Here is a 19,108-nt window from a genome sequence, read left to right on the forward strand (position 1 = left end):
TTTTGCGGTTCGCGGGCCTCTCACTGTTGTGGCCTATCCCGTTACGGGGCACAGGCTCCAGATGCGCAGGTTCAGCGGCCATGGCTCACGCGACCAGCCACTCCGCGGCATGTGGGGTCTTCCCGGACTGGGGCCACGAACCCGCGTCCCCTGCATCGGCAGGCGGACTCTCAACCACTGCGCCACCAGGGAAGCGCAAGGGTTTTTTGGTCTTGATTAAAAAGGCTTCTCTACTCTAAGTTTGTAATCTCCTAGAATATTCTTCAAAAAGAATATTGTTGTGATTCAGTCTCTCATTCATGAGATGAAAGGGTATACCAGATGGGTTGTTCCCAAACATAGCTAGTCCACAGGATCAGCTGAAGAGTTTGTTAAAAATTCACATTCTTGGGACTTCCCCGGCAGTCCAGTGGTTCAGACTCTGCGCTTCCACTGCAGGGGCACGGGTTCGATCCCTGGTCGGGGAACTAAGATCCCACATGAAAAAAAATTCACATTCTCAGATCCACCCTAGACCTACTAAATCAGAATCTCTGGGGAATAGAGCCCAAGAATGTTTTTAATGAGTTCTGCTAGGTGATTCTGATTATCAGCTAGACTTGAGAACCACTGGACAAAATAATCACTAAGGTCTCTTCTGATCCTAAAATATCACTTTTCTGTATTATGTAACTCTTGTGTTTCACATTCTCAACAACTAAGATTGTAAGCTCTTTGAAGGTAGGCAGGACTGTGTCTTAGGTACTACCCTTCTTGCTGTCAACCCCCTGAGATCCTTTCATGCGTAGACAATTCCAATAACCTCTTACTCTTCTAGTCCATCTATGGTTGTATTTATCTTAAAGCAACATGTTGAACATGACATTTCTCTGTGTAAAAACTATGGCTACAAGACAAAGTCCTAACTCTATTTACTTTATAACTCAAGGCCTCGATAAGCTAGCTCCAGCTTGGTTTTCAACCTTATCTTCTAGGGCTGTTGTATACAGCCATCTAAGTTGTGCATTGTACAGCTCCTTAAATGATGGTGTGCATGGGGTTCCCTGAAGTCGTATGGTATGGTGATTCTGATTTCTCCCACCCTTCACTCTAACCTGGTTGCTCTCCCCACAGCCCGCACTCCTTCATATAGTATGAAGCCTGTTCACGCTTACTGTCCTGCTTGTTATACACCATTCACCCTGTCTAAAATGCTCTTTCCTTTTTTCTCTATCAAAGTTCTACCTATTAACATCTAAGAGTGGAGTATTAAACAGCCATTAAAAAGAATGAGGAAGACTTCTAATCACTCCTATGGAGTGAATTTGAGATATATTGTTAAGTAAAAATAGCAAAGTACAGAACTGGATATGGTATTCCATCTTTTGTATAAGAAAAAGAAGAATTAAGAATTTATATGTATATACACACATTATGCTTATTTCTATAAATAGAAACATGAAAGATAAATTAATAAAACTAGTTATCTGTAGGGGATAGGAAAATATTGGAGGGAAAGGGGAAGGGAGAGACACTTCTCTGAGCATTCCGTTTTTGTAACACTAACTTTTGAAGAATGTAAATGTTTTACATATTCAAAAATTAAATTTAAAAATAATGAAAAATAAGCTATAATTGGGTGTTAAAAAATGAACCTAAATTACAGGACATACAGAGAAAAAATAAAAATAAAATAACTTGAACGTAGCACACTGACTGTACACCCCTAGTGGGGTATACTTTAAGGACAAAAAGAATTGACCCCCAAAAGACTTAAACTCAGTAGGTTTATTGTTAGTAATACTAATGTTATAATTTAAAAACTAGTTTATGAACCAAGATTTTCATTGTGAGAGAAAAGATATAGTACTAATATAAAGTAAGTAAAAAAAAACCATAATGTTGGGCTTCCCTGGTGGCGCAGTGGTTGAGAGTCCGCCTGCCGATGCAGGGGACATGGATTCATGCCCCGGTCTGGGAAGATCCCACATGCTGCGGAGCGGCTGGGCCCGTGAGCCATGGCCGCTGAGCCTGCGCGTCCGGAGCCTGTGCTCCGCAATGGGAGAGGCCGCAATGGGAGAGACCACAACAGTGAGTGAGAGGCCTGCGTACGGCAAAAAAAAAAAAAAGAAAAAAGAAAAATCTTGTACAGGAAGTAGCGTCATCAGCCAATAGAATTGGGGTTAAATGACACAGATGAAGGCTTGAAGGGAACCATATTAGCCATGACTGGGACTATTTATTTATTTATTTATTTTGGTTATGCTGGGTCTATTTGGTTGTGGCAGGTGCGCTCCTTAGTTATGGCATGTGGGCTCCTTAGTTTTGGCTCGCAGTTTCCTTAGTTGTGTCATGTGAGTTAGTTGCGGCATGCATGTGGGATCTAATTCCCTGACCAGGGATCGAACCTGGGACCCCTGCATTGGGAGCAAAGAGTCTTAACCACTGTGCCACCAGGGAAGTCCCACCTGGGACAATTTCAACCAAAAATCGGACAATTTGAAAAAAAAAATGATGGTAATGGATTGTTATAATACATTAGATTAAAACAAATCTTTGAGTTCATAATAATACTTGAAGATAAAGGGAGAGTGAAGAAATAGTTCTACTTAACAGAAGAATGCTAGACAATAAATGTAGGCGGAATGATAGAAAGTCATCATTTTGTAGTCCCAAATGTAATAATTGATTCAGGCAAGAATCATCAATAGATGCTAAAACCATTGGGTGAAAAGTTATTGGGAGATAGGGTATTAGATCTCTCTTTACAGTGGATAGACCTATAGTCACCACTTTAACCACATGATCAAACTTACCCCCTGTAGTGGGATAGCCTGGCATTATGTGCCTCTGATGTGATGGCATTTGGAAGGACTCAACTGTCACCTATAAATGTACATATTCTTGTTTAAGAAAATTAAACTCATATCTAATCACGTGGAAACAATCAGATGGAAGTTAGAACTGACCTAGACTTTAAATTTAAAAAAATTTTTATTTTTATTTTATTTTTTAATTGAAGTATAGTCTATTTACAATATTGTGTTAGTTTCAGGTGTACAGCAAAGTGATTCAGTTATATGTTTTTTCAGATTATTTTCCATTACAGTTATTATAAGATACTGAATATAGTTCTGTGTTATATAGTGAATCCTTGTTGCTTATCTATTTTATGTATAGTAGTTTGTATCTGTTAATCCCATACTCCTAATTTATCCTCCCCCCCTTTCCCCTTTGATAGCCATAAGTTTGTTTTCCATGTCTGTGAGTCTGTCTCTGTTTTGTATGTAGGTTCATTCGTATTATTTTTCAAATTCCACATATAAGTGGTATCATAATATTTGTCTTTGGCTTACTTAGTATGATATTCTCTAGGTCTAACCATGTTGCTGCAAATGGCAATATTTCATTCTTTTTTTATGGCTGAATAATATTCCAGTGTATGTGTGTAGATATCTACCAGTCATCTGTTGATGGGCCCTTGGGTAGTTTCCATGTCTTTGCTATTGTAAATAGTGCTGCTGTAAACATTTGGGTGCATGTATCTTTTTGAATTAGCGTTTTTGTCTTTTCTGAATATATGCCCAGGAGTGGATCATATGGTAGCTCTATTTTTAGCATGCAACCTCCATACTGCTTTCCATAGTGGCTGCACTAATTTACATTCTGACCAACAGTGTAGGAGGGTTCCCTTTTCGGACCTAGGCTTTTTAAAAAAGTCAATTTCATGTAAAACAAAACAATCCCCCCCAAATTGCGGGGTGGGGTGGTATAGAATATGCAAGATTAAAAGACTCAGAACAGCCAAATGTAAGGAATGAGCCTTGATTGAATTATGGATACAAAGAAAAAGGTTCTGAAAGAAAATATAAGGCCAACTGAGTAAATTTGATTATGGGTTATATATTAGTATTATGGAATTGTTCATATTCTTAGATATGAAAACGGTACTGTTGTGTTTTTTAAGAGAATGTTCTCAGAATATGCTTGCTAGGGCTCCCCTGGTGGCGCAGTGCTTGAGAGTCCACCTGCTGATGCAGGGGACACAGGTTCGTGCCCCGGTCCGGGAAGATCCCACATGCCGCGGAGCAGCTAGGCCCGTGAGCCATGGCCACTGAGCCTGCGTGTCCGGAGCCTGTGCTCCGCAACGGGAGAGTCCACAACAGTGAGAGGCCCGCGTACCGCAAAAAAAAAAAAAAAAAAAAATGCTTGCTAAAGTAACTGGGTGAAGTGTTGTGATGTCTGTAACTTTAAAGTGATTCAGAAAAAATGTGTGTGGTAGGAGAGCCCAGGCTCACACACAAATGAGGCAGATAATCATTGGTAAGTCTGGCGGATATATAAGACTTTACTGATTGTAATGATTTTTTCCATTTTCCTGTAGATTTGAAAAGTTTCAAAATAAAAAGTTGAGGAGAAAATCTTATCTTTACTTCAGAGCCCAGCTCAGATTTTGTCTCAGATGAAGACTTCCTTTTCCCAACCATACTATCTAGAGGTGATTTTCTCTAACTTTTATGTTTATCTTAAAACCTGAATGCCACATGAGAGCGACCTGAGAAGTTGACTTTTTAAAAAATTATAAATTCCAAGACCCCACTGTAAAGATAGGCCCGAGAATCTGGAACCACTGGTTTGAATCACTTATTCTGTATTTATTACGTAAATTTGCTTATCTTTTTCATATATCCTCACCTAACCAGTTGGAGCTTTAGGGCAAACCCTTGAAAATGTTTGCTCAATCCTTTGTGTCCCTCAGTGCTGGCACAAAGTGCCATGTGCCTTCCACACAGTAGGTGTTTGGAAAATATATGCTGACTGTATATGTTGACTAATTTGTTGATAATCTGAAGAGACTACCAGAAACTTCTCTATAATTTTGAGAGATTTTAAAAAAAGAAACCTAGCTGATAAAAGTGCTTAGTCAGTACAAAAGGTCCATTAGAAAACTGTACAGTTTTTAGTTCTAAAACTACAGGTTTGGTTTACAGAAATAACATGTTTGTTATCAGCAAATGTTTGGAATTAAGAGATAACAGTGGTATCATAATTTTTATTACCTCTGCAAATGGATGTATAAGGATTCTAGTACTTGTTCTCTGTAAAAATACAGATACCCAGAGATACAGAGAGTTGTTGGTATTGGAATTGAGGTGATGGGTAATGTGGAGGCTAGGGGTTAATGCAGGAAAGAAGAAACAAGTAGAGATTTTAAAAATAAGGACTTTGAATGATTTTTGTAAGCTTGAAGCTAGTTTTAAGTATATAAACAGTAATAACAGCTAACTTTTTTCATTGTTTATCATATGCCAGAGATCGCTTTCTTTGAAGTATTTGTAATCCCTAAAACAGTTCTTCCACATAGATACTATTATTATTAATTTATAGATGAGAAAATTGAGTCTCAGAGAAGTTTTTCATGGGCCCAGACTCACACAGCTAGTAAGCAGTGTGGGCTCCAAAGCACTTGCTGGTAATGTGGGAGGCAGGATAGCTTATGAATAAGTGTAGCTTCCCTTAGTTTGAGACATCATGAGGGAATGGCGTGGAAAATGGGAAAACCTTTTATAGCATTAGTTCTTTGAAAAGAAAAAAAGCAAAAGAGAAAGGGGTTAGGGGAAGGGGATTGATCTTTACCAGGGATTAATTATACAATTGCTTAGGCCCACAGGGAGAGTATATAAGAAAGGCATGTGTATGAACCTTGACTGGTATTCAAGAAATGCAATATCATGAGAAGTTATTTTCCTGCACAGAAAAAAGTCTTCTAGCCTATCTTTAAAGTATATAATGTATTTATGTGTATTAAAATAGCTGAAATAAACTTTTTTGAGTTAAAATTTTGATTAAATACTGTCTCTTAATAATAAACAGCAAAGATGCTCTAGTATTAATACATCTAATTATCCACACATTTAAAAAAATATTTCATTGGAATGAATTATGATATTTTTAGGTAAAGCAAATTTTTACTTCCATATAGTAAGAGTTAGAACAAACAAAGCTACATTCTGGGTAATAAACTGGTATGGGGAGTCTGTGTGCAACTGCCATATCCATTAAATTTAATGTTCTATGAAACTTAACACAGTAATTCTAAACTAGTAAAACTGGTGTTAATCATTGCAGAAAAAAGGTAAACGAATAGTTAAGAAATAATTTTAAAGATAGAAGGAAAAATTTCCCTGTTGACAACTTAAAAATACCATTTTAGAAGTTCCAGGTAAATGACATAGAGAAATAATGTCAAGATTGTTAAATTAAAATTATACATTACATTTGCACAGAAGTAAGATTAATCAGTGGAACAGAGTTTAAAAACCAGACCAAGCATAAATTATATGTTAGTATTTGATAAAGGTGACATCTCAGATCAGTGCGGAAAAAAATGGACTCTTCAGAATATATTAAGGCAGTTAGTTGGTTAACCATTTGAATTTTGTTAGATCTGTATACTGTGCTGTATGCCAAAATGAATTCTATATGGGTTAAAGATTAAATGTAAAAAAAAGATATATGAAATCAGTTGAGTAAAATTTGGTACAACCATATAATAAAATCTTGTGTACCATTGAAAATGATTTAAGAGGGACTTCCTGGTGGTGCAGTGGTTAAGAATTGCCTGCCAGTGCAGGAGACACTGCTTCGATCCCTCGTCTGGGGAGATCCCACATGCTGCAGAGCACCTAAGCCCGTGCGCCACAACTACTGAGCCTGCACGCTACAGCCCGCGTGCCACAACTACTGAAGCCCGCACACCTAGAGCCCGTGCTCCGCAACGAGAGAATCCACTGCGATGAGAAGCCCGCACACCGCAATGAAGAGCAGCCCCTGCTCACCACAGCTAGAGAAAGCCCACAGGCAGCAACGAAGACCCAACGCAGCCAAAATTAAATAAGTAAATTGAAAAAAAAAAAAAAAGAAAAGAAAAAGAAAAAAATTAAGAATATAATTGACATACAGCCAAGTTCATGATATGTTAAGAATACCGTATAGTAGTGTTTACAGCAGAATTTCAAATTGTAAAAATAAAAGGAATATATGTATACTTAGGAAAGTTTGGATGAGAAGTTACAGGTAATTTTTGTCTTTTCATTATTTTCTTCCAGGAACAATGAAATGTACAGTACTATCCAAGTGCAGGATTATTGTTTGTTTTTTTTAAATTCTACAGGAGCAAAAGAGCTAAGACAGCTTGAGGACTTCCCTGGTGGTCCAGTGGTTAAGACTCTGCGCTTCCACTTCAAGGGGCGCAGGTTTGATCCTGGGGAACTAAGATGCCACATGCTGCATGGCGTGGCCAAGAAAAAAAGAAAGAAAAAAGACAGCTTGGCAGAAAGGGAAGATATGGTGTGTTCCTGAGGGAAAAATGGAAAGACACAGAAGGCCAAATGCAAATGGAAAGTTAGGCACCTGAGGCAAAAAATAATTCAGAGAATTCTAAAAGCAGTACAGTATGTCATTTCACTGAATCAAAAAGAGAAATGTAGCTGAAATCAGTAGAACTATACAATAGAACATAAAAAGTATATCCAAAAGTGGAGGATGGGTATGATGAGCTTAAAGAGCCAAATAAATGCTAACTCAGAAGTTAGATAAGGGAGATTCACATACTATGTCTCTTGCCCTTGTATAGCACTTAATGCTTTTTGAGGGCTTTTCCATACATCCTCATTGAGACAGGATTGCCTAACTTGGTAGTGGCCAGTGTCATCCCATTTTTATGGATGAAAACACTGAAGCTTGACCTTTTCTTGGTGATGTGGCTTAGTAACAAAGCCAAAGCCAGAACCTGCTTTGCCTCAGCCTAGTGGGTGGTCTTCATCATATCTTGTTGTCATCTTAGACTTCCAGGGAGATAAGAGCAAGTTATGGGAAACATCCAGTGATTCTAGTCAAGCCTGACAAACTTGATGCAAATAAGTCACTGCTATTACCTAATATCTACCCAGCATGGGTTTTCTTCCCTACCCACCCAAATCTTTTAAGGCTCTCACAGGTGAAATTTTGCAAGTGTTGATAAAAATGAATGACTTTTTAAATGACCACATTAAAATGAGCTATCATATTTCACTTATCAAGTTAGCAAAGATGAGGAAGATTGAAACACTGAGTGTTAGCCAGAGTTCTGGAGAATGGATGCTCCATGCTGCCCAAAGGAGTGTAAATTGGTTTATTTATAGAGGGCAATCTGGCGGTACATATCAAAACTTAAGTTATTTACCTTTCTCCATAGCAATTTTATTTCTAGGAGTTTATTCCAAGGAATAAATGGAATAGATGGAGTAGATGCCCAAAGATATATATACATGTATTTTACCACAGCTTTGATTTTTGAAGTTTTTATTTCTATATTGACTGATTTTTTTCATTGAGCATATATTGCAATATAAGCAGTAAAACACTAATGCTGTTTTTATTCATGGAAAAATATAACCATTCTATCACAGGATTCTTGCATTATGACTATAACTCCTGTTTGATAAGAACTGCAGCAACAATGACCCTGGAAACTACTGGTTTTCTCTTTTAATTTCTGACAAGCAATAGAAGGAAGAACTTCTAAAATCAATAATGGATGAAGGCAGGATGGTTTGGGGGAAGCAGCATGATTAGATGAAAAGAATATGGGAAACAAAAGACCTAGATTTGTAATCTATCCTTGCCTCTTAGCTAAAGTTGTGATTTAGGCCAAGCTGCTAACCTTTCTAAAGCTTCTTGTTGTTTGTTTTTCAGCAGTGAAGTGAGGATAATTACAGTCTTTCTCCTAGGGTTGTTTTAGTTTCAAATGAGATTAGATTTGTAAAAGTTCTTTGCAGATTCTGTGGTTTGGGAATAATAATAATCCACTTTATCAAGTGCTGTGTGTGCCCTGCATTGTGCTAAGCACTTTAAATGTGTTGCCTTATTTAATTCTTTTATCAATCCTGGGTAGTTAATGGTTATTATCCTCTCTTACAAGTGAGGGAGTTGAGACACAGACTTAGCCTGCCCAGGGCCACAGTTATAAGAGATAGAGCCATAGTTGGAAGTCATATTTGGGGAGCAGTGTAGCAAGAGGTCTCTAAGAAGTATTCATCTCACCAGTCTGCCAGAGTTCTTTGAGGAAGACAGCAAGTATGGGGGAAGGGAGAACCCAGTGGAAATAACTTACTGACAAACGTCTCTTTTCTTTGCTAAATTATTATGGGTTTGGGGACATACTGTAGGAAAACTGTGAGATTTAGAAATATTATGAATAGATTTTATATGGGCTTAATACTGGAGTGGTATCACTCAGTATTTTTAGAAATAATCTAGAAAAAGGAAAACCAGAAAGCCTTAAACAGTCAGAAAACAGAATTTCTTCTGAGATTAGAACATTAGGGGTACACATGCAAAGGGAGTGAATAGAAAAGCTTCAGTGGAGTTGGTTTAAAAAATACATATACCCAGAGTACATTTTGAAGATGGCAGTCTGTTAGCTATCAGTTAATAATATCCTAGGAGATCTAGACATTTTAGATTGTATCTATCACCTCTATTGTCTCTCCCCTCACCTTCACCCCTTTTAACCTTCTATTCGCAGAGATGCTGGGTATCATCACCAGAGAGCATACATGTGAAGCAAAACTGGAAAAACTGTTCACCTTTAATAAAACACGCTAGCAGGGTTCTCATTACTGTGAATTAAGAAAACACAGTGGAACTAGACTAAAGTCAATGATAAGCAATTAAACTAGTTAAAGAAATGTAGTGGTTTTCACATAAGAACAGCCTGAAAGGACTAGGATTTGTCAGTCTGGAATGAAGGTTTGGCAAAGATATAATTACTTTCTAAATTAAAGTGTGGAGTATAGATGAAGGGTAGATTGGTTCATTTACCAAATTCTGTGGCATCCTACCTCATCTTTACCTCCTGGCTTTTACACAGAAAGGAGACATGGCCCTGAAGTATAAAAGGATCCTACCTTTTAGAAGATCATACCCTTGTGTCATTAACAGTGTGAAAGCATTATGCTTTTGAGATACATCCTGTGTTAAGTTTGCCCCCACCCTCATTCCAACGAGATTTTCAAAATCTGAGTAGTTCAATTGCAAGATACTGAACTTAATTAACTACAGATTACATTTCCATTATCTTGTTTTCTTCATAAATAATTGATTAGAAGAAATCACAAGTGAAAAGAAGAAAATACATAGACTTATTATCTAGATTATTTTGGATTAATACTTGAGACGATTATGTTCTAGGGAGAAACCAGCATGTCATTTTTTAGGTACAAAGAATATGTGGAGAAAATCCCACTATCAGAGATTGTATGCAGATCTTCCAAGGTGGGGAAATTATGGTGCTAAATGGTTTTGCTCTTCCAGGTCAGCAAAAATAAGACTTAACAAAATAGGGGCCTTCACGGGAGGCTTATGAAATGAATAATAAAATGTATATTTGTGTAGCTCTTTAGAGTTTAAAAATGCTTTCACGTACTGTGCGGAAGTGATGCTTCAGCTGGCTTGCTGGGTATTAAGCTTGTTTTGCTTCACAGCTATATAGTCTGAGTTCCATTATTAATATATTTCTAACTCTTAGTTCTTTTCTGAAGCAGTCTCTTCAGTGACTGTTAGGTGTACCAGGGGTGTGTCATGATCCTTTGGTTCCTGTAGTTGTACATTGCTGTGACTTTTAGATCTGTGTTGGTCACAAATAGTTTTGTAGCAATAGAGAACTATATTGTTCAAGTGCTTTGCTTATTTCTTTCTTTCTTTGCTTTATTATTTTTTTTTTCTTAGATCTGTTCTGAGGACCAAGATTCAATTGGGGGATGGTTACAGAAATGAACCATGGTAGGCAATAAAAATATACATTCAAAGTTGAATAAAACATCCATCCTGCTCTGGTATATGTTGAAGAATTTGGTGTCGGTCAGTTTACTTCTTAGGTTTCACAGATCAAGAGAGTTTTCTTCTGTCATTCTAGGATTGTAGAAAAATTAGTTTATAGGGGACTTTGGTAAATGATGGGTTAGGTGATTTCTTAAAGTGTGTGCCTTTAAGCATTAATCCTGAGACGGTTTCTTGAAAAAAGGAGTTTTGAAGCAAAATTCTTTTGGGAAAACTGCAAATTGAGTCCTCTCCTGGAATTTCATGGTACACTCTGATCCTGTTCATTGAAACATTGTTTGTAATAGTTGTTAGAAACAATAAAAATTCAAAGATAGAGTAGAATCATAGAATATTATATAGAAGTTAAAAAGGAATGAACTAGATAGATATGTCTTCCAATATGGGTGGATTTTTAGAAGGTTAATTTAGAAAAACATATTGCATAATGAGAATGATGTATATAGTTTGTATGTTTTTTTAAAACTGTATGCGTTTATAGTATGCCTGTGTAGCATAAAAGCATTTTTTAAAGTCTAAAAGGCTTCATACCAAGCAGGTCATGATATAGTTACTTGGAGAAGTGACTGGGATTGAGTATGATGGATCAGTGTCCTTTCTTGCCTTATCTATCAGGTTTGAATTTTTTTAGAAGGGAAATATTCATGTATTATTTATAATAAAATTAACAAGCATTTTATTTGTATTTAGTTAAGTGCTCAGCAGGTTACTTTCCTTTTTCCTCATTGGAGATATCTACCCTGCTAATTTCCAAGTACATCTTTCTATTTACTAATTCATCGTATATAAGTTAAACTGAATTTTGAGCCCTGGTTTTATAGACTAGGAAGAAAATGTTTTCATTATAGTCTATTACAATGAAACTTTTTCACACATTATAAGGAATAAGTGAAGTAACTTATAAATGAAAGTAACTTTCACACATTATAAGGAATAAATGAATAACAGAGTTATCAAGTTCCTTAAATAATCTAGTCTGTGCAAATTCTTAAGAAATCAGCGTATTAAAATTTATTTTGTTTTGGTCCACGAGATCTTTTGGAGAGCAACAAAGAGAAGTTTGAACTTAGTTCTTGAGTGGCTAGTGAAGAATTGAGAAGCAGCTCAAGTAGATAGAGTGAAACATAGTTCAAAACCAGTTAAGCTTAAAGAAGCAGACCCCCTTTTGGCCTTTCCAGTGTTAGTAATGCTTTTTCCAGTTTCATGGATCTTCTTTATCCTGTTCTCCAGACTTGATTTTGACTTTGACATCTTCTGAATCAAACTTGAAGGCAGTGGTGGTTCTATTTGACTTCACCAGTTGCTGGGGATCAATTTTAAGGGGCTGAATTTTTTGTGTAAATATGTAAATATGTTTTTCTTTAAGAAAGGGTAATCCTGAAAAAGCTGTAGCCACATTATCAGGTTTTCCAACAGAACATTCACTTTATTTCCTCAATTTGCCTTATGTTGTAAGAGCTGTTATCTGAAAATTCAAGATTTCATCCACTGTGAAAGTATCTCTTCTTTAAAATTATGTTTTCAGGCATATGTATTGGCTCCTTTTTTCAAAGGGGCCACTTTTATACTTTGTGCAAGTTAAAACAGGGACTAAATGATCAATTTTATAATACAGGTTATGAAGTGATTCAAAATTTAATGCACATTACAAGTGTTTATTGGCACCTCTACATGCTTGCATGTCAGGAAATTCAGAGTATTAAAACATGTTGCTGATCTTAGTGACATAACTTCATCCTAAACAGTGTTATCATGCAGTCCTTATGCATAAAAATTGCTAGTGATATGATTCTTCCACCAGAACACCAAGTGGACCTCAGTACTGTATAAACTGTGAAAGTGCTTAAGTAGGGTGAATTTCAGGCATTTTTGTCAGCAGTTGGGCAGCCCCTGTGGAAGGAAGGGCTGCTGGGCAGAGTGTCATTACCTAGAAGAAAGGGGTAAGGCCTTCTGCTCAGGGCCCCCCCACCATTCTGCCTAATCAACAAATGCCTCACAGTGGCAGTCACTCAGGAGGTGGTGTTCACAGTGGATGTGCACTGCTGGGGAGAGTTAGCCTTATAGCCGGTATAAGGTATAATTTGAGGTGGTATCAAATCTCGGTATTACTTTGAGGTGGGGGTTGAGGGTGGAGCATAAGGGAGAGAAAGTGAAAGAGAGAACTTATAAAGGAGAACTTGAGCACTGTAAGTAAATTTTTTTTTTCTTTTTAAGTGCAGGTGACTTCTGGTTTCTGACTCTCATATGAGCATTATAGTTGTGATTCTCATTTCTTAGTGCTTAATTGTTGCAGGAATGTATGTGTCTCAGTTTTTAAAACCATATGGGCTGGTTTTCTTTAACTGACAAATTGAACTCTTTGCCCCCTATGTGTCTCTGTGGATAAACACCACCAAATTATTTTACCATCATTTAATATGCAGAATTGAACGTGAATGTGGCCAAAGTCAGTGGATTTGATGTCTGTTTATGAATAAAGCTTAAAATTATTCCCTAGTAACAAGTTTATCAGCGTTCTTAGTGATTTGGTAAAGACAATTTAAATCAGCCCAATTCCTCCCAATATAAAATCACAGAAATGTTTTAAGATGTCATTTCTTCTCAGAATAAGAATGAGAGCTGTCTGTCAGTCCTCTAGTTAGGAGAAAGTTCTAAATCATGCATATCCCTGTCTTCCAGGATTTCTCTCTGATCAAGCAGACAGTTCAGGATACACAGTCCAAGGATGAATGTTCACCGTGGCACTGAGAGTGACAGGTTACTGTGGCAGGAGGCCAGCTGCCTGATGGATGAAGCCTCAGCTGCAGCCCAAGAAAAAGAAGCAAATAGCCCGGCTTCTTCTGGTCTTCAAAATCTTACTTATCCGCTAGGTCCCAGGAATGATGGTACGATGATTAGATCTTGACTTAATGTGGAGGGCTTTCTGACACCTCAACACCTATTCTGCCCAGAAGGCATAAATGTTCTTAATAAATAAAATATCCAGTTAATTAGCTTCGCTTATATACCACAATTATATAAAGCTGACTATCACAAAAAACCTCCACTTATTTAATCAGTTTAGTATATCTAACTTGGTAATGGTATAAGAAAAATAGTCTCAGGTTTGGAGTCAGAAGACAGATTCACATTCTAGCTCTGCTGCTTATCAGCTGTAACCATGGGTGAGATCCTTAATCTTTCTGAGCCCTGCTTTCTTAATCTAGAAAACAAGGTTGTTAATAATTCTTCTTACCTCACAAGGCTAGAAGACTGTTGAGTTAATGGATGTGAAGGCTCTTGGTAAATTGTCAGGTTCTTTTTAACTTTTAATAAAAACAATAGCAACAATAATAATAGCAATTACCATTTATTGAGCACTCACTGTGCTAGAAACTTTACTTTTTTTAGATCAAGGGTGGCAAACTGGTCAAATCTGAACCACTGCCTGTTTTTGTAAATAAAAATTTGAAACACAGCCATCATGCCCATTTGTTTACATACTGTCTATATGGCTGCTTTCCTGCTATAGTGGTAGAGACTGTGACCGACAAAGCTCAAAATATTTACTTTTTAGCCCTTCACAGAAAGTTTGCTGATCCCTGCTTAGATTAATCCTCCTGTTACAGATGAGGAACCTGAGGCTTCAAAAGCTTAGGCATAACTTGCTCGGGTTCACACTGCCAGGAGGTAGGGGACTGGGTGGGATTTAAACCTCTGTCTTTCCAGCCAGTGTTCGCTGTTATTTTATAATATCAACGGACAAAAAAGCAGAGTGTGACTGCCACCCTAGAGTGCCCCATTATGGAGAATTTATGCAATGAGTCTCTTTTCCTACTCACCCATTTAAGCAGGGTGGAACCTGAGGCATCCTTCAGGAATCAGCCCAATTTAATTGCGTCATAGCTGGGGGAAAATGAAGTGTTCTAAAGAACTGAATAAGTTAGGTGCCTACTTTCATTTTTAAGAATAGCACTTCGAGTGTTGAAAGCCTGTCTTGGTGATTAAAGCGTTTCTTACTACAAACTTGCCCATGGATTGTATGGAAACTTAGCTCTTTGTAAGTTGAAAATTTATCAGAAGCTCTAGGATATGATCCCTAAACAGGTTTTTGGTCTAGATTTTGGTTTCCTTTTCTCTAGAAGCAAATGGGGAAAAAATTGAGTGTACTCTAGCTAACAATGAATTATTATATACAAACTTAAAATACATGAAGGGCGGGAGTGAGACATTAAGTTGTATCTATAACATTTTATTTCTTTCCAATGTAGGAAGATGTTAGCTAGTCAAATCTAGGTGATGTATACATATTGTATTAACTCTGCTTTGGTATATTTGAAATTTTTCATTAAATAAAAAAAATTATTTTAATATATTAGGAGAACTCCCTATTTAAAAGAATCTTCTAAAAAAAAAAGTACAGCTATATAATAAAAACAGCAAACATCAATTTAAAAAAAAAAGAATCTTCTGGTAATCCTTTTGAAAATACTTTCCCCTGATTCTCTTCTGTATACATCCAGATTTCATATATTTAGTTTTAAGCCTTTTTACATGATGTGGTATTAATACATTTTTAAGTGCTCTCACATACTTTATTTCAGTTGATAGTCAACCAATCCTGTGAGGTAGGTGGAATGAACATTATTTTCATTTTACAGATGATGAATCAGGTTTAGAAAAATCAAATAAATTACTTAAAGAAAATGGCTCTTTGGTGATACTAGGACAAAAACTCAGATTCCATGAATGAATCCTAATCTAAGACCATCTGCACCAGAACTTTTCTGTTGAGAGCAAGACCTGCCTGTTCAAAAAACGGTGTTGGTAATGTTAGGATTCTCCTATGCATAGTGAAAATGCATTTTTCAGTGAATTTCTAGGAAAAGTGACAATTAGAGATTATCACTATCCTTCCTGGAAAATAACATTTAGAAACGTTTTTTAAGAATGTGGAAAACAAATAGTTTTGGCTAACAGAGTTATCAAGTTCCTTAAATAAAACACAGGAAATATGAGTGTTATTTAGAGATAGAAGTGAAAACGGAAATAAAAAAGCGACACCTCTGTGAAACAAGACTAGGGAAGGTTAAGCAGTGTGGCAGAGGATTGCTTGTTTTCCACAGAAATGCTTCTCTAGTGTTTAATTATTTTTAACCATGTGTGTAGTTTACTTTAAAATTGTTTAATCATTCTATTTTAAAGTGTAGGCATTACTGCCTTCATTCTCCCCTCCCCAGCACGCACGCACACGCACGCGCGCACACACACACACACACACACGAAAAAGTTCAGGGGGATCCAGTATGAGTCTCTAGTTTGTGTTTTTTCTTTACGTGTTTTAGGCAAGAGTTTTTGCGTAAGGATACTTAAAGTTTGGGTTTTTTCGTTTGTGTAATGGTTTTTGTTCTTGTTTTTTTTTAAAGAGGACAAGGTTTATTTTTCCCCAGGGCTTTTTGCTGTCAAGTTATTTTGGTTTGTTTGTATGATCTTTTAGACCTTCCACTTGACTCTGCCTCTCAGCCAGCAAATCTTCAGTTCCCTCACATGATGCCACTTCCTGAAGACATCAAAGGCTCTTGCTTCCAAAGTGGGAATAAACGGAACCATGAACCCTTCATCGCTCCAGAACGATTTGGAAACAGCACTGTGGGCTTTGGCAGTAACGTTCATTCGCAGGCACCAGAGAAAGTGACACTTCTCGTAGATGGCACACGTTTTGTTGTCAATCCACAAATTTTCACTGCTCATCCGGATACCATGTTGGGAAGGTAATTGATAATAATTTCCTTCCAAATTCACTCTGTTCTCTGTGAATGGAAATACCTGCTGTTTGCCTTGCATTAGATTTGAGAATAAAAACATTTCATTGCTTATTTTTCTACCTTCATACTTTTGCGAGACAGAGGACATAAAAACTTTATATGTGTTGGTTATTTTGGGGGGTGGGTACTTTCATTTACAAAGCCAGTATAGTGAAATGAGCCCCCCTACAAAAGGGAGTGCAAAAGGTCCAAATGGTGTCAATTTCTAATGCCTCCACTACTATTCAAGTTTTCTGAAACTGGATCTTTGTATCTGGCTGTTTTGTTTGACGATTGCTCTCTTTATTCTTCGTGTTCCTTCCTCTGTGTTGCTTCATTCAGACTATAGTCTTACCCTCCCCTCACCATCTCCTGCCTCCAGCTTTTTAGGGTTAGAGTTTAGGAATGGAAGGAGTCTACTGAGGAGAGGAGCGCTGTCCAGGAAGTACTTTTAGAGCCTGGGCTGGGAGTTAGATCTCTTTCTGGCCAACTGTAGACCTTAACATGAAGAGCAGATTGGGATAAGAGAAAAATAATTTGATTGTATACACACACAAACATTTGGCTTTTGAGGATTTCATCTCGTACTTGAAAGTGGATCTAACCTCACTCCGACTTTGAACTAATTTGAACTGAATTAGAAATCAGAATGGACCACACTAACTTGCTGAATTTTAGGCTAAGTGGAATCTACCTGTTCAAATATGTGTGTACTTAAACATATACATACAAATTCATGATGAACCTTTTTTTTTTTTTTCTTTTTTTTTGTGGTACGCGGGCCTCTCACTGTTGTGGCCTCTCCCGTTGCGGAGCACAGGCTCCGGATGCGCAGGCTCAGCGGCCATGGCTCACAGGCCTAGCCGCTCCACGGCATGTGGGATCCTCCCAGACCGGGGCACGAACCCGTGTCCCCTGCATCGGCAGGCGGACTCTCAACCACTGCGCCACCAGGGAAGCCCCATGATGAACCATTTTTAACCAGAGCCAAAGCTATGTATTTCTCAAACATCTGAATTAGATTAAGATAGAACATTAAAACATTTTCTAAATTGGCCCTATATCAGACTTGACTTCATGTCCTCAGTCTTGGTATCGCCACCATTTCCCCCCAGGCCCTTCCAAAAAGGCATTCCTCAGGGTAGGCTGTCTGTCTGAAGTAGGCTGCCTCCAAAAGTAGCGCTCAAGAAAAGAAAAGCAAGCATTTTCTGGGTAATAGACCCCTTTATCTACATGGTTCATCAGCTGAGTCAGCCGAGGTCATGAATTCTGAGTTTCTTAGGTTTGTTCTGTCCTGTGGCTACGTAAAGTATTCATAAGCCTAGCCAGTGAGCTTACAAATGTGGGCCACTGGTCACAAGGGGGACAAACTAAGAAGCTGAGAATGGATTAATGCAGATCCATGCCACTACTGGATGAATGACTCTGAGGGGGGATTATATTTATGGCATGTTGTTCACTATTTTGATTCATAGCTGTCTCGGCTACACTTCAACCGGAACATTCCAGAAAAATGTCAGCATCCTTTGAAGACTACTTTTATCTAAATGGATCTCTTATGTATGGTGTAGTGATTTGGAAAGCATGTGAGTCTTTTTCAGACCTTGGAAAACAGTTCAGGGTGGAGGATAACAGTTTTGAACAGTTGGACAGCAGGGCTTCCCAACAGGTTAAGGAAGGAAAAGGCAGTGAGTCCACAGTGGGCCAGCTGAAGATACCGGCACCTGCCCTGTCCTGGCTTCTCCTTCCACAGCTCCTACACAGACGTGCAGCAGGAGTAGTAGAAGTCATGGGGCCAGTTTTACTGGAGGGGATCTGAGAGAGAGAGGAAGGATGGGAAAAGATGAATATAAAAGCAAGACTTCCTCCCTGTGCCCTCATGAGCTCTGAATTCATGCCCAGAGCAGGCCTGCCTCTCTGAAATATGTCAAATTGCTGATGATCCTAATACCTACGCTCCTTTTCTACTTGACCTGAAATTCCCATCATTAGTTACTCCTTGGATTGACGAAGGGCATTTTTTCCAGAGTTACGCCATTAAAATCTACCGGGAAAGGGAAAGCAGTAACATCTGCACCTACTAATACAGATTCATCTATCAGATTAGATATTGAAAAGCAAAACTCAGAAATATCAAGGATGGTGTGCTGGATAGGTACATGTTGATGGGTGAGGAGAAGGAACAGGAAAGGTGAGGAGAAGGAGACACTGTCTTCCTGAGCTGCCGGTGCGTGGGCAGGTTCTTGGGCGCTGGGGAGGGCGTGAGAGGCGACTGTCACACACTCCAGAGACTTTCCAAGGGCCAGCTCTGCAGGTGCTGTTCTACTTTCTTTGCTGTCACAGAAGCTCACTACGGTGAACTGTGAGGGCTTGCTGCTTTGTTCCTCCTTGCACTCAAACACTGAAAGCAATGGCTGCCTTCTTTTCCTACCTGAAGGGAGTTTCCTAAGACTTGAGTGTGTCGT

At 38.1% G+C, this 19,108-nt stretch overlaps 1 protein-coding gene across 10 annotated transcripts in view; it reads left to right on the forward strand.

Annotated features, from left to right (window-relative positions):
* KCTD20 (potassium channel tetramerization domain containing 20) overlaps positions 1 to 19,108 on the forward strand; it is a 66,639-nt gene that overhangs the window by 10,565 nt on the left and 36,966 nt on the right. For 4 of the 10 annotated variants that reach the window (XM_055080082.1, XM_028479615.2, XM_055080081.1 and 1 more), the window contains exons 1-4: positions 3,947 to 4,477; positions 10,750 to 10,803; positions 13,540 to 13,745; positions 16,337 to 16,610. In XM_055080082.1, the coding sequence (XP_054936057.1) occupies positions 13,586 to 13,745; positions 16,337 to 16,610 (434 nt within the window). In that variant the 5' untranslated portion in view covers positions 3,947 to 4,477; positions 10,750 to 10,803; positions 13,540 to 13,585. Of the gene's footprint in view, positions 1 to 3,945; positions 4,478 to 6,999; positions 7,330 to 10,749; positions 10,804 to 13,539; positions 13,746 to 16,336; positions 16,611 to 19,108 lie in introns of those variants that run through there. The other 6 variants (XM_028479621.2, XM_055080083.1, XM_028479618.2 and 3 more) reach the window with 5 other exon arrangements.

The sequence above is a fragment of the Physeter macrocephalus genome, chromosome 18, assembly GCF_002837175.3.
Source record: "Physeter macrocephalus isolate SW-GA chromosome 18, ASM283717v5, whole genome shotgun sequence".
Classification (NCBI taxonomy): Eukaryota; Metazoa; Chordata; class Mammalia; order Artiodactyla; family Physeteridae; genus Physeter; species Physeter macrocephalus.